The sequence below is a fragment of the Pongo abelii genome, chromosome 16 (genome assembly GCF_028885655.2).
Source record: "Pongo abelii isolate AG06213 chromosome 16, NHGRI_mPonAbe1-v2.0_pri, whole genome shotgun sequence".
Lineage (NCBI taxonomy): Eukaryota > Metazoa > Chordata > Mammalia > Primates > Hominidae > Pongo > Pongo abelii.
In genome coordinates, this window is record NC_072001.2 from 18,230,037 (window position 1) to 18,245,724 (window position 15,688).

A 15,688-nucleotide genomic window follows, 5' to 3' on the forward strand; every position below is an offset into this window, starting at 1 on the left:
ACTCTAGTGCCCAGAATTTGCCTCAAGTTACAAATCCAGAAATTGGAAAAGAACATCTCCAGGTCCCCTGCCTGGAGACCTGGCCAGAGCTTGTGCCAGGCTGCAGACGCCTGGCAAGGGGCAAGAAAAGGGCATACTCACTTTCCCCTTGTCCTGGGAGGCCCATGCACCAACACTGCCACCACCGCTGCCACCTGGGAACACGGCAAAGTAGACACACACAGAGACGAAAACGGGAAGGGTTGAGTGAACCTGGGACACTGCAGCCCAACTTTAATGTGTTGTGGAATTCTGTTAGCTAATATTTTATTGAGGAGTTTTGCATCAGTATTCATCAGTGATATTGGCCTGTAGTTTTCTTTTTTGGTTTGTATCTTTGATTTTGGTATCAGGATAATGTTAGCCTTGTAGAATGAGTTTGCAAGTATTCCCTCCTTCTCTATTTTTGGAATCATTTGGGTAAGGTTGGTATTAGTTCTTGTTTAAATGTTTGCTAGAATTCAGCAGTGAATCATCAGGTCCCAGGCTTTTCTTTGCTGGGAGACTTTTTATTACCACTTTGATCCCATTATTTGTTATCGGTTTGTTCAGGTTTTGGGTTTCATCATGGTTCAATCTTGGTAGGTTAGATGTGTCTGGAAATTTATCCATTTTTAGTACGTTTTCCTATTTATTTGCATATAATTGCTGACCACTAGTGATCCTTTGAGGTTTAGTTTTCTTTTTTTTTTTTTTTTTTTTTTTGCTATGTCTTGCTCTGTCGCCCAGGCCGGAGTGCAGTGGCGCGATCTCAGCTCACTGCAAGCTCCACCTCCCGGGTTCATGCCATTCTCCTGCCTCAGCCTCCCAAGTAGCTGGGACTACAGGCATCTGCCAGCACACCCGGCTAATTTTTTTGTATTTTTTTTGGTAGAGACGGGGTTTTACCGTGTTAGCCAGGATGGTCTTCTCTCCTGACCTCCTGATCCGCCCGCCTTAGCCTCCCAAAGTGGTGGGATTACAGGCGTGAGCCACGCCCTCTTGGGACAGGGACACACACACACACACACACACACACACACAGATTTAGTGGTTGTGGCGCCCAGTCGCGAGTGTGAAGAAGGGACCAGATGGGTCGGGCAGAAAGGTGCTGGGTCAAGAGAGGAGGGGGCAGCCGGGAGCGCGCACACGCAGGGTGCGCCGGGTTGAGGGGTGAGGGGTGAGGGGTAAGAGGTGAGGGGCCACGAGGACCAGGGCGGGGTAGGGGCAGCCCTTTCCCAGGCGGTAGCGGGGGCCCTGGTGCTGTTGCCCTTTTAAGCTGCGGCTTGACGGAGCCGCGCCTCCTGTCGGTGGAGTCGGTTATAAAGGGAGCAGCCCCCCAGGCCGCCACACAGCTCCCGCCAAGTCCTCGGTGTCCCTTGCCATTTTCCAGCAGCGCTCCCACGAGGGTCACCGCCGCGGGGAGAGGTGGAGCCGCGAGAGCTCGGCCGGGGGCCCCGCCGGGTGGTCGCGGCCATGACCGCGGCTCGGGACAGGCTCCTTTTCCGCGCCCCTCCCGCCTGAGATGAGGGAAAGATGTCCCTGTCAGCGTTCAAGGCCAAACTGAAGTTGCCGGCCTCTATCTTCCACGAGAACCAGGAGCCACAGCCGCCGCTCACGCTCCACCGCAACATCAAGGTGAGTCGCCGGGTGGCGGCCTCGCGGGGCAGGGCGAGGGCGGAAAGGGGGTGCCCAGAGTCCCAGGACAAAGGGGAACCTGCCCCAGGGAGGCCCCAGTTCCCCGCCCCTTTCTCCCGCAACTAGCCCGCCGGGCACTGCTCCAGGCTTGGGTGGGAGAAGGCGGAGGGCGCGTCTCTCCAACTCCTAGCGCGGGGCTGGCTTGGGGGCTGCTGGCCCCTCTCGGCCCCTGTCGCTGCGCTTCGAGGTGGGAGCCCGCGGCTGCCGGAGCCCTCTTGGGACCCATGGTCGCCGTCAGTGAGCCCACCTGCTCTGGGGACCGCGACAGGGCGGGGCAGGGCGACTCCCGAGTTGTTGGAGCCCAGGCGGGGAAGGGGAAAGACCTTTAAGATTTTCGGTTTTTTGGCGGGGCGTAGTGGCTCACGCCTGTAATCCCAGCACTTTGGGAGGCCAACCGGGTTGATCACTTGAGGTCAGGAGTTGGAGACCAGCCTGGCCAACATGCTGAAACCCGTCTCTACTAAAAAATAGAAAAATTAGCCGGTCGTGTTGGCAGGCGACTTAATCCCAGCTATTTGGGAGGCAGAGGCAGGAGAATGGTTTGAACCCAGGAGGCGGAGGTTGCAGTGAGCTGAGATCGAGCCGTTGCACTCAAACCCGGGGGAGAAGAGCGAGACTTCTCTCTCTCTCTCAAGAAAAAGTTTTCTTTCTTTTTTTCTTTTTGTTGAGACAGAGTCTCACTCACTCTGTCGCCCAGGCTGGAGTGCAGTGGCGCGATCTCGGCTTGCTGCAGCCTACCTCTCTTGACAGTCCACTGGTTAAAGCGATTCTGCTGCCTCAGCCTCCAGAGTAGCTGAGATTACAGGCGCCCGCCACCACGCCTAGCTAACTTTTGTGTTTTTAGTAGAGACGGATTTTTTTAGTAGAGACGCGGTTTCACCATGTTAGTCAGAATGGTCTTGATCTTCTGACCTCATGATCCGCCCGCCTTAGCCTCCCAAAGTGCTGGGATTACAGGCGTGAGCCACCGCGCCCGGCCTCTGTTTTGTTTTATACATGTAATGTATTCACAAGTATCTTTACAAAGTGATTTTGATACTCTTTTGTCTTCTCCCTAGAATCTCTTTGTTCTGTAATAATTTTTTTAGTTTATTTTGATCTTATTTTCCTCTTCAAAGCCTTTCCTTAAATATCTATTCTATGTTGCTTATCATTTGTAGTCTTTTTTTTTTTTTTTTTTTGAGAGGGAGTCTTGCTCTGTCACCCAGGCTGGAGTGCAGTGGCGCAATCTGGGCTCACTGCAAGCTCCGCCTCCCAGGTTCACGGCATTCTCCTGCCTCAGCCTCGTGAGTAGCTGGGACTACAGGGGCCAGCCACCACGCCCCGACAATTTTTTGTATTTTTTTGTAGAGACGGGGTTTCACCGTGTTAGCCAGGATGGTCTCGATCTCCTGACCTCATGATCTGCCCACCTTGGCCTCCCAAAATGCTGGGATTACAGGCGTCAGCCACTGTGCCCAGCCCTGATTCTATATTATAGTGAGTTGTACAATTATTTCCTTATATGTTACAATGTAATAATAATAGAAATAAAATGCACAATAAATGCAATGTCCTTGAATCATCCCAAAATCATCTCCCACAACCTTGTCTGTGGAAAAATTGTCTTCTGCAAAACTGGTTCCTGATGCCAAAAAGTTTGGGGACTGCTGGCATAAGTGGTCTCATATAGTATTTGTCCTTTTGTGCCTGGCTTATTTCACTTAGCATAATGTCTTTAACGTTCATCCATGTTGTAGCATGTGCCAGAATTTCATTTGTTTTTAAGGCTGAATAATATTCCCTTGTATGTATTTAATACGCCTTGTTATCTTTTCATCTGTTGATGAATGCTTGGGTTGCATCCACCTGTTGGCTATTGTGAATAGTTTTGCATTGCCTGTCTTTCTCATGATCGCCATCCTATTTCACATCTAGCAGGTGTGAGATTCCATTGATTGATTGATTGATTGAGACAGGGTCTGACTGTTGCCCAGTCTGGAGTGCAGTGGCATGATCTTGGCTCACTGCAACCTCCATCTCCCAGGCTCAAGCAATTCTTCTGCCTCAGCCTCAGCCTTCCGAGTAGCTGGGATTATAGGCATGCACCACTACCAGCTGGCTAATTTTTGTATTTTTAGTAGAGACGGGGTTTCACCATGTTGGCCATGCTGGTCTCGAACTCCTGACCTCAAATGATCCACTTGTCTCCGCCTCCCAAAGTATTTGGATTACAGGTGTGAGTCACTGCGCCCAGCTAGTAGGTGTGAATTTCTATGTCTTAGTGGTTTTGATTTGCATTTACGTGATGGCTAATGTTGTTGAGTATCTTTTTATGTGTTTATTGGCCATTTGTCTATTTTCTTTGGGGAAATATTTATTCCAAAATTTAACCTATTTTTAAGTGGGTTATGTATCTCTTTATTATTTCGTTGTAAGAATTTTTTTACATATTCTAGATAGGAGTTATAACAATTTTCTCCCTTTTTCTGGATTGTCTTTTTTTCTTTCTTGATGGTGTCCTTTGAAGCACAAAGATTTTAAATTTTGATATAGTCCAATTTATCTTTCTTCATTTGTGTTTTTTTGCTCCTTGTGCTTTTGGTGTAATATCTAAAAAAACATTGCTACACCAAGGTCACAAAGGTTTCTGTCTATGTTTTTTTCTATGAGTTTTATAGTTTTGTCAATATCTCTTATATTGAGCTCTTTTATCCATTTGAGTTAATTTTTGCATGTGGCATGAAGTAGGGGGTATAGCTTCATTGTTTGCACCTAGACATCCAGTTATCTCAGAACTATCTGTTGAAAAGCTTATTCTTTCCCCATTGAATTGTCTTGGAACCCTTACTGAAGATCAATTGACTGTATATGTGAAAGTTTATTTCTGGATTCTATTCTTTCATCTCTTCATCTGTCCTTATACCAGTAGCACACTCTTGATTACTGTAGCTGTTTAGTAAGCTTTGAAATCAGAAAGTATGAATCCTCCAGAAAGTTTTTTAAGGTGGGTTTGGCTGTTCTGGGTCACTTGCATTTCCATATGAATTTTAAGATCAGCTTGTCAGTTTCTGCAAAGGAGCCAGCTGGGATTTTAATCAGAGTTGCATTGACTATGTAGATGAACTTAGGAAGTACTGCCATTTTAACAATATTAAGTTTTCCTCCATGAACACAGGATGTATTTGTACTTATTTAGGTCTTACTTTAATTTCTTTCAATCATAGTTGTGTTGAATGCAGACCTACTTTGAATTAATTCTAAGTTATTTTTATGCTACTTATTGCTTGACAAATATAATTGCTTTTAGTTTTTAACTAGTTTTGATGTAATGTGAAGTGTATTTGGACCATGTGAAGCTTATTTCTGCTTTGAACTTTAGTATAAATAGGTTATAATAAAATCTCACTGTGCTAATTTTTTGGTTATGTGAAATAGAAAATCAATGTAAATTTAAAAATTTATTCTGGGCCGGGCACGGTGGCTCACACCTGTAATCCAAGCACTGAGGGAGACTGAGGAGGGCAAATCACAAGGTCAGGAGATGGAGACCATCCTGGCTAACACAGTGAAACCCCATCTCTACTAAAGATACAAAAAATTAGCTGGGTGTGGTGGTGGGCGCCTGTAGTCCCAGCTACACAAGAGGCTGAGGCAGGAGAATGGTGTGAACCTGGGAGGTGGAGGTTGCGGTGAGGCGAGATCGCGCCACTGCACTCCAGCCTGGGCGACAGAGTTAGACTCCATCTCAAAAAAAAAAAAAAAAAAAAAAAAAAAAAATTCATTCTGAAATGCGATAGATGTTGAAGCTCTTCTGGCAGATGGTTATAAAGAGGAATATATAATCATTCTATTGAGAAAATATAATCAATAATGTGAATACCTAAGGTAGTTTATTTTACATATATATCTCAGTATTTATTTATTTTTGAGACAGAGCGTCACTCCTGTCACCCAGGGTGGAGTGGAGTGGCAGGATCATGGCTCATTGCAGCCTGAACTTCTTGGGCTTAGGTGAGTCTCTCATCTCAGCCTCCTGAGTAGCTGCGACTACAGGTGTGCGCCACCATGCATGGCTAATTTTTTGTATTTTTCGTAGAGGTTTCCCCATGTTGCCCAGGCTAGTCTCAGACTCCTGGACTCATGTGATCTGCCCGCCTTGGCCTCCCAAAGAGCTGGGATTACAGGTGTGAGCCACTGTGTTGGCCTTATGTTTTATAATTTTTAAATGATACTTTTTATTCTATTACAAAACATATATAATTGTAAAAAACTTGTAAAATATAAAAGAGGAAAAAGACAATAGAAAAATTGTTTACGATGAAATTCCCAGTTAAACAGCGATTACATTTTTTTTTTTAAAAGCCTGTTGCTCAGGCTGGAGTGCAGTGGCATGATCATAGTTCACTGTAACCTCATACATCTCATACATTTTGATATCATTACTTCTGTTTTTATACATAATGTGTTCACTTTGAAAGAAGAGATTATAATTTTATAATGATTATTTTTGTTTAATGATCATGATCTCATTGCAATTATTGATCATTTAGTTTATTCCTGAACATTTTGTTATATATATTTTTGCTGTTGTGAGTGGGCTATTTCTTATAACTTGGCATTTGTGCCTACATTCAATTTACCTATAGGAAATTAATTTTTGCATATAATTTTTTTAATTGGTGCAGTGGCACAATCTCAACTCACTGCAACCTCCGCTTCCTGGGTTCAAGTGATTCTCCTGTCTCAGCCTCCTGAATAGCTGGGATTACAGGTGCATGCCACCACCCCCAGCTAATTTTTGTATTTTTAGTAGAGATAGTGTTTCACCATGTTGGTCAGGCTGGTCTTGAACTCCTGACATTGTGATCTGCCCACCTCAGCCTCCCAAAGTGCTGGGATTACAAGCTTGAGCCACCGTGCCCAGCCTGTTTGTGTGTTTTCTTATATCTTTCATCTGAGTTGCAAGGGGCACATTGGGTTTCCAGGAATTTTCTTAGCTAACTCTGTTCCTTTATCTTTTAAGGTTCTTAAGCATAAATCCTCTTTTTTTTTTTTTTTCTGATGGGAAATACTGGGGCATAGCCCTAGGAATACAAATTATGTTTAAATAGAGCACAAAGTACCATCTCAAAGGAATAACTGATGGTGAATGGTGATTCATTTTATTATGTATCAACTCTTACGAGGCTTAATAAATAATTGAGGTTTAACACTTAGGTAACCATTCTGTATTTAAGTCTGAAAATTTTTTTATGTTACAGTTTCAACTTCACATTGAATATTCTGTAAAGCAGAAATAAATTGATTAGCATTCTATGAATGAAAAATAAAGCCATGGGTCGGGTGCAGTGGCTCACACCTATAATCCCAGCACTTTGGGAGGCCGAGGCAGTCGGATCACCTAAGGCCAGGAGTTTGAGACCAGCCTGGCCAACGTGGTGAAACCTCGTCCCAGCTACTCAAGAGGCAGAGCCAGGAGAATGACTTGAACCCAGGAGACGGTGGTTCTGGTGAGCCAAGATCGTGCCACTGCACTCTAGCCTGGTGACAGAGCAAGACTCTGTCTCAAAAAAAAAAAAAAATTAGCTGGGCATGGTGGCGTGCACCCATAATTCCACTACTTAGGAGGCTGAGGCAGGAGAATCACTTGAACCCGGGAGACAGAGGTTGCAGTGAGCCAGGGTTGCACCACTGCCTTCCAGCCTATGTGACAGAGTGAGACTCCATCCCTAAAAAAACAAAACAAAACAAAACAAAAAAAACCCATGCTGATAATCGAAAAACCAGTTTGCCTCATCACAGTTTAGAACATTGAATTGTAAAGATCTTTTTTCTAGTCCTGGCCAGGCTTAATGGTAACATGAGCAATTCAGTTACTTTCTCAGAGTTTTATATTTTTATCTGTAAAATGGAAATGATGGTATGTACAGTTTAGGATTTTTGTGAAAATTAAGTGAGACTGCAACTGTCTTGAATAGCAGTTGAAGTACATTGATATAGGTGACATTTTACAGTGGTGTCTTCCTCAGCATCTTGTTAGTTCAGTGTTTTAAAGCTCTATATTAGTCACAGAAACAAAGTCTAATTTTTGTTCTTTTGTTCTCATTTCAGATTACAAGTGGACACCTGAGTCAGCAGGACCTGGAATCCCAGATGAGAGAGAGCTTATCTACATGGACTCAGATCTTGTTGTCACCCCCATTAATGACAATCCAAGGGTTCAGAAAGCACTCTAACAACTGAGTTGTAGACTTTACTGAGATCTGAAATCTGCATGAGATTTTCATTCAGAATATTATTTACTGTCTAATCTTTCCTTTTCTCTTGTCTGCTTCTGTTTCATTTGTGCTGCATGTCTGCATTTCCAGGTCCCGCTCTGTCTGCAACGCTTTCCTCTGCCTTCACTTCCACTTCACTGGAGTTCTAAGTTTTCTCCCCTCTGTTTTGAATGAGTCAGCTCTGCCTCTCACTACTGCTTTCTTCCACATGCCACGGAGGGGTTGCCAGCCTCTTGACCTCAGACCTTAGCTCTCAGTCCCATCGTTTCTCCATCTGCACTAATGTGAATCACTCTAAGTATTCTAGTCTCTGACGTATTTTGAAGGCAGAAGCAGTCAGAGGGCACTGCTCACCAGGCTGGGCTGGGCAGGCAGATCACACGGAAGCCCTGCCCTCTCACAGGTTGTTAAGACTGCATGGGAGATGGTGAGGAGACACTATGGGAGCTGGAGGAGTCACGGTTCACAATGTACTTCTAAACCACTGTGAGTTTTTTTGCTTCTTGCCTTTTGGAATATAATACTTTATTGCTAGGGGAAAATGAGTATTTACTTTAAAAAACAGATGCATTTCTAAGTCCCTGTGTTTTGTCTTGACTTCCAACTCCACAACATACATTCCACTACTTACTCTCTATTTTAATTTTCCTGCTTCTGTTGCGTTTTTTTTTTGAGATAGAGTCTCCCTCTGTCACCCAGGCTGGAATGCAGTGGTGTGATTTTGGCTCACTGCAAGCTCCGCCTCCTGGGTTCACACCATTCTCCTGCCTCAGCCTCCAGAGTAGCTGGGACTACAGGCGCCCACCACCACACCCAGCTAATTTTTTGTATTTTTAGTAGAGACAGGGTTTCACCATGTTAGCCAGGATGGTCTTGATCTCCTGACCTCGTGATCTGCCCGCCTCCACCTCCCAAAGTGCTGGGATCACAGGTGTAAGCCACCACGCCCAGCCTTCTTTTTCTTTTTTAAATCTCTTTTTCTGTATTAATTCATGACTGTCTTTTCGTATCTCATTGGGAACAATACTGTGGTTTATACCAAAGGGTTCTTGGATTCATGTTTATTTTCTAGACAGACAGCATTTTATATATTTAGCTATTTTTCATAATGGAGCTAATCCTTTTTGTGAGTTCATATGTGTGGCAGAGTAACTTTATTATGCTAAGTTTGATGTGCATTGGTGCATTTTCAAAGTGGGTTTTCTAGAACAATTTGTGATATCTTTCCCAGGGGTGTCCAGTCTTTTGGCTTTCCTGGGCGGCACTGGAAGAAGAATTGTCTTGGGTCACACATAAAATACACTAACGATAGCTGATAAACTAAAACACAAACAAACAAAATTGCAAAAAACATCTTACAATGTTTTAAGAAAGTTTAGGAATTTGTGTTGGGCCACATTCAAAGCCGCCTTGGGCCGCATGAAGCCCATGGGCTGTGGGTTGCACAAGCTTGCCTTAGACGATATTCTTTGTTTCTTTTTTTCCTCTTATGACCATATTTGATAGTTTATGGGAAGCCTTAGTCAGTGGACATTTTTGTGTTTAACTTTTAATTTTAAACTACTTTTAGTCTTAGAGAGAAGGTTAAAAAATAGTTGAGAGTTCCTGTATACGTTTTGCCCAGCTGCTCTTAATGTTCACATCTTATAGGTCTATAGTATAGTTAACAACACCTGGGAATTAGCATTGGTATAGTGCTAGTCAGGCAGGATAATCCTTACCTGTTCCTCCTTTTGGAGGGCAGTAGAATGTGGTAGTTGGAGTTGCATGATACTTGATTCATATCTCTGTATAATGATGTCATGCAATACCCTGATTGCTCCTTTTGAATTCTTTCTGAAAAAGGAAAAATAAAACATGAGTATAGTGCTGTTAACTAAACTACCAAATTTATTTGAATTCTACCAGTTGCCTCTAATGTCCTTTTTTTTTTGTTGTTCAGGATCCCACATTACAGTTAGTTGTTATGCCTCCCTAGTCTCGTATAGTCTGTCGTAGTCTTTCATGGTTTTGTCAGAATTTCTCAGACTTTTCTTGCCTTTCATGACCTTGACAGTTTGTCTTTTTTTTTTTTTTTTTTTTTGAGATGAAGTCTCACTCTGTCACCCAGGCTGGAGTGTCGTGGTGTGATCTCAGCTCCCTGCAACCTCTGCCGACCGGGTTCAAGCTATTCTCCTGCCTCAGCCTCCTGAGTAGCTAGGATTACAGGTGCCTGCCACTGCGCATGGCTAAGTTTTGTAGTTTTAGTAGAGATGGGATTTTACCATGTTGGCCATGCTGGTCTTGAACTCCTGACCTCATGATTCACCTGCCTAGGCCTCCCAAAGTTCTGGGATTACAGATGTGAGCCACCGCACCTGGCCTTTGTATGTTTTTGTAATACAGGTTATAAAACGTATTACTCAAGTCCTTGACACTTTGAAGAGTAACTGGTTCAGTGTTTTGAAGAATGTCCCTTAATTTAGGCTTATCTAAGGGTTTCTCATGATTAGAATGAGATTATTAATTTGGATTATGAGATTAGAATGAGAATATGCATTTTAGTAAGAATACTACCGTAAATACGGTAATGCTGGTTACTTAATTGGTAAAGGTTTTAAAAATACTACATATAGAAATTTTGCAGGAGTTAGGTATAGAAATGATGGTTGAATTTTTAACTAAAAGTCTCAAGATGCAGTATCTGGCCATCCTAAGCTCATGGATCCAACTACATGGTTTCTTCACATTTCTCAAATAAATTGTGCACTTTCCAGTTCATGCTATTATGGCTTCCTTGAATGGTGTCTTCTCTGATATAACCATAAAGTTCTAACCATTCTTCAAGACCTCAACCCACCCCCTACCTCTTCTGTAAACCCGGTCTCAACTATATCAAGTAAAGTGCTTGCTGTATTCTCTAAACTACTATTTACAAAAAAATTCTTTCTGTCCAGGGTTTTGTCTGTAGTTATGTCCTACCTCTTTTCAATTGTGAAATATTTTGTTGTTTATCAAATGTTTGTCTCATCTTCCCAACCAGAATGTCAGCTCTCTGAAAATAGGATTGTGTGTTTTATATTTTTGTATCCCCCTTAACCCTTGACATAGAGCCTTACCTTGGCAGGTACCCAATAGATATTTGTTGAATGACTGAATTTCTAATTAGAGGTAAATTATCTAAAGAGTAAGCCAAGATAGGGGTGAATTTTTTCTTTGAGGCTGTATTTTATTACAGATATCAATTGAAATTATTTTAGAAAATAAATTATTATCTATATATGTATGTTTTAATCTGAAAAGGCATCGTTCTTATTCTTTTTGGTAACAAATTTTACACATTCTTTTTTTGTCCTCATTGATTTATTATTTGATATAAGGGACATATAAGGAGACAGATATCCATCTTAAAAATTGTCTCAAAAGTTTTTTTTTTTTAACCACAGGTAATGAAAAAACCACCATCAGTTAAATTTGATCCAAAAATATTGCATCTACCAGCATTTTCAGGTAAGATCATAAAGGAGTTATCGAACATGTAGACTCTTTGTATACAGATACAAATGTGAAATTTATTCAGAAATGGAATATTTGTATGTGAATAACTAAATTTTTTTTGTCTTGACAGTTGGTTATATTCTTGGAGCAGTGTTAATGTGAATTGTAAATAATCTGTAATTCATTTGTGCCAGCTGTGGACATTTCTCAGCTGAGTCTGGGCTGTCCTGTCCTCTTGTGTGTGGGGAGGTTCCTATAGATCTGGGCAAGTTTTCCTGTAGAGTGGGTTGGGGGAGGGTCTCCTCCCTTCCCTTCATAGAGCTGGTTGAATTTCCACCATTTATGGCAGGTGTAGGTGCACAGGGTTGGGGACAACAAGGAAGGATTGGGATTCTATTGGTGGGACCAGAACATTTGAGAATGGGACTAGGTGTTTCATGACTGTGGAGATGGTGTGGTAGTGGAGATACTTAAGGGATAATTATTACATTTCTGTTGAGCTAATGAAAATCTTATTTAGGGTGAAAGTCAGAAATTTTTACATACCTTAAACTTTTTTTTGTTTGTTTGTTTAACAAATTATATTTTAAGCTGTTGAACTCAATTTGGGGAAAATTATTCATTGTGGCTAGAGTAGAATCTATGATTTGAAGTAAATTTAAAATATATTTAGGTTTCAATAAACCAGCTAAGGGTTTATATCAGTCAACTTAATTACCGATAAAAACAACCAGAAAAACCTGTGGAGAAGGACGTTTAAAGACCAAAGTGAAGCCAAATATTAATAATAGTGCTTTCATTGCCAAGTAGGTCTATTTATGCAAACCTAGAGAATTATTACCGGGAAATACTATTTCCTTTTTCTTCTTTGAGTTATTTGGGAAATTATATTTATAATATGTTTTGTCTAAAGATTGAGATCAGCCAAAAATATGTTAATTTTAGGGGGTATCACATTTCCTAGATTTTGCCCTTTTTTTGTATATGGATTTGGAGGTAGGCATTTCAGGTGATTTTAGCTATCATGTTTTCCTCATCATTTTTTACAGTAATTTTATTGGAACTTTTTAATAACTGTGGGATTTGTGCTTTTTGCAATATTTGCGGGTTGATTTATTTATACAAAGGCTCTTTTGTCTTTTACTCCAGTTGTATTCAACTTTACATTTTGTTATAGTCTAGGTTGTGGGACAATTCTGCTTTAGACATCTGCTTGGTTTGAAAGCATAGTTTTCCATTGAAGTGGTTAAAAAGTTTCCATGGATAGATAAAGAGATGGGAAATATAGAAGGACAAATAGAAGTAGTGTCATCTTTGGAGTATTTTTGGTTTTGACAGTGTCGTGTTTTCTTTGTCCTCATCTTAGCTGTCATAATTCTGTGTTTATTTCTCATGTAGTGTTTCCAGTAGTTGTCTTTCTCATCATTCATACTTCTGTTATTTTCTTTCCTTGGCAGTGGATAAGTTATAATTTCTGAAAGACCAAGATTGGAATGACTTTTTTGCAACAAGTGTGCTCACAGATCGACTCCATTGCGAAGAGCTCGAGGACCTCCTGAGCCAAGCTTAATCTCCTTTGCTGTTTGTGCGTGGTGGCTGGTCACCAGGAGGTGGCCACCAGGCTCCTCCATTCCCCACTGGTAGGCCTCTGTGATGTGACTTATGCATTTAAATTTATGTTTTTTAGAGGCTCAAACAAGTGCTAAAATAGCAATTTGATTTAACTACCATGAAAAAACTGATTTATCATGATTTTAGGTTTATGGAAATTATCCTCTGCTTAATCCTTAGGTCTTACAGTAGATGAGAGTAGATGGTGATTTTGAACTTTCTGTTGTTGTTGTTGTTGTTGCTTGTAATACTCAGATTTCCATTTTATGTTAACTTGTAAGATTTTAAAAAAATATATAGGCTGAGGCAGGAAAATGGCGTGAACCCCGGTGGGGGGCTGAGCCTGCAGTGAGCCAAGATTGTGCCACTGCACTCCAGCCTGGGTGACAGCGAGACTCCGTCTTAAAAAAAAAAAAATATATATATATATATATATATATATATATATATGAAATTGGGCCAGGTGCAGTGGCTCATGCCTGTAATCCCAGCACTTTGGGAGGCTGAGGTGGGTGGATCACCTGAGGTCAGCAGTTTGAAACCAGCCTGGCCAACATGGTGAAACCCCGTCTCTACGAAAAATACAAAATTAGCCTGGCATGGTGGTGCACTCCTCTAATCCCAGCTACTGGGGAGGCTGAGGCAGGAGAAACACTTGAACCTGGGAGCCAGAGGTTGCAGTGAGCTGAGATCGCGCCATTGCACTCCAGCCTGGGCAAAAAGAGCAAAGCTCCATCTCAAAAAAAAAAAAAAAAAAACACGTGATATCATAAGACCTTTTCCCTTCTCATCAGTGACTGGAATGAACTGCCCATGTGGAATGGGTTGTGGGTGTTGGTTCCTTTACTGGGTCATCTGGTAACCTGCAAGGTTTCTGCTGTGACCTTGAAGGAAGACATCAATCCTCTAAGAAATTTTTTTCCTATCCTCTGGGAATATTACTTTTTGGACTATCTTGGTCCATTGGTAAGCTCATGGGAATTTGTCAGAGTTTTTTTTTGTTTTTTGTTTCTTTTGGCTCATGTTTAGCATCGGTTGGCAGAGTGTTTGGAGTCATCCTCAGAAAGGAATTATGGTGGTTCAGAGGTGTTTTCTGTAGTGGGCCCTCATTTGGGAATTGGCTTGAAAGAATTTAAGTTCATTTGCTTCCAGGATATTATTAAGTTTACTTTTTTCTATAGTTGGTGTGTGTCTATCAGGTAAGGGCAGTCATTTAGAGAATATAAAGTGTTAGGAGAAACTAAAAGTACTGTTCTTCGTTTTTATTTTAATCTTATTCATATACAAGTGCCTTTGTAATTTTGTAAATATCACTTTTGGTGTACAGTATAAATTTCCTTTTTATGAAGATCTGAGCTGTTAACTTTGCTGTCACTTTCTGTGTTTCGTGACTTAAATATTTTAATTTTTTCTTTTTTTACACTTACATTTTTTATTCTAGTTCCAATTGCTAATCCAGCATTCGCAGATAGCTCTAAACTGCGATATGTAAGTAACATTTATATTTTAAAATTTTTTTTCATGACTTTATTAAGTAGTTACAGCATACATACTTATCAAAAGCAGAGTCCCAAATAATTATCATAAATTTTTCTGACATAATGATGACTCTACTCATAGGCAATTTTTATGGGCATTCCAATTATAAATTCTAGAATATTTAAAAATAGCCCTTCTCCTAATATACAATGCTGGGATTATCTAAGCTACTCCTGGAAACTTTATTAAGTGTTCTTGTTTTTTTATTTTCATAGAGACAAGGTCTCTCACTATGTTGCCCAAGTTGGTTTTGAACTCCTGGGCTCAAGTGATTCTCCCATCTCTGAGTCCCAAAGTGTTAGGATTACAGGTGTGAGCCACTGCGCCAGGCTGTTAACTGTTTTGAGTATTGGTTATAAAATACTTCAACCCTGATCCCTGTGTATTAATTTAGTTATACTTCCTCAAAATTTCCCTTGGCCATGCTTATCTGTCCCTCATGTAGCATGTAGCTTCCCTATGATGTTATTTATAATCTAATGAGATTATGATTTATAAACTCCCAATGGAAGGAAGTGTCCTTGCTTTTTATAGAAGTGACATACCAGGTAGAAAGCACCATAGATCAAGTGTTAGAAGGCTCTGGGTTCCGGTTGCCTATAAGACTCGGACAAATGATTATCTTTTTCTCATTCTCTGTTTCCTGGGGAGGGTGGGTGGAACAAGGAAATGGCATAGGTTTAGGATTCAGACAGACCTGGGTGTGGATCAAAGATCTGCTTTCTGGGCCAATTACTTTAATTGCTGAGCCGCAGTTTCCTCATCTATAAAATTGGGATGGGGATGAGATAACCACTTCATAGATTTTTGGTAATTATTCCACTTTGAATGAGGTAAATATATGAGATACTTTATATAGTGCCTGATTCTTAGTGGGTATTTCATTTACAGTGGGGTTGGGGTTGTAGAAGTTGCAGTTATTATCATGAAGCTTGCTTATCTCATGATTGTTAGGACAAGCACATGAAAAATCGGAGGTGAAAGGATTTTGTGAATTGTGGCAGTAGTATAATAATTATTCTTCTATGCTGGTAAAATATGGGTGAAACAATAGGAGTTTAGAAAATGCTTAATAATAAGGGTAA

The 15,688-nt window shown here is 41.2% G+C and overlaps 2 protein-coding genes and 1 non-coding gene across 3 annotated transcripts in view; 2 read left to right on the top strand and 1 right to left on the bottom strand.

Moving 5' to 3' along the window:
- The window catches only part of LOC129050287 (putative GED domain-containing protein DNM1P46), an 87,081-nt gene that overhangs the window by 1,408 nt on the left and 69,985 nt on the right, over positions 1 to 15,688 (bottom strand). The window lies entirely within an intron of this gene.
- LOC129050289 (serine/threonine-protein kinase ULK4-like) lies at positions 1,329 to 8,464 on the top strand. Its single transcript, XM_054532160.1, has 3 exons — positions 1,329 to 1,656; positions 7,810 to 7,916; positions 8,380 to 8,464. The coding sequence occupies exons 1-3, from the start codon at positions 1,555 to 1,557 to the stop codon at positions 8,405 to 8,407; spliced, it is 237 nt and encodes a 78-aa protein (XP_054388135.1). The 5' UTR covers positions 1,329 to 1,554; the 3' UTR covers positions 8,408 to 8,464.
- On the top strand, positions 9,675 to 9,806 carry LOC129050606 (U8 small nucleolar RNA). Its single transcript, XR_008514285.1, has one exon. It is a non-coding gene; the product is annotated as a U8 small nucleolar RNA (small nucleolar RNA).

What these genes read in the sequence shown, in the direction of transcription:
- LOC129050289 (XM_054532160.1), top strand. Translation starts at nt 1,555, where the DNA reads ATGTCCCTGTCAGCGTTCAAGGCCAAACTGAAGTTGCCGGCCTCTATC. An exon ending in CGCTCCACCGCAACATCAAG is followed by an intron (nt 1,657 to 7,809) that starts GTGAGTCGCCGG and finishes TTCTCATTTCAG; the next exon opens with ATTACAAGTGGACACCTGAG. An exon ending in CCATTAATGACAATCCAAGG is followed by an intron (nt 7,917 to 8,379) that starts GTTCAGAAAGCA and finishes GCCCTCTCACAG; the next exon opens with GTTGTTAAGACTGCATGGGA.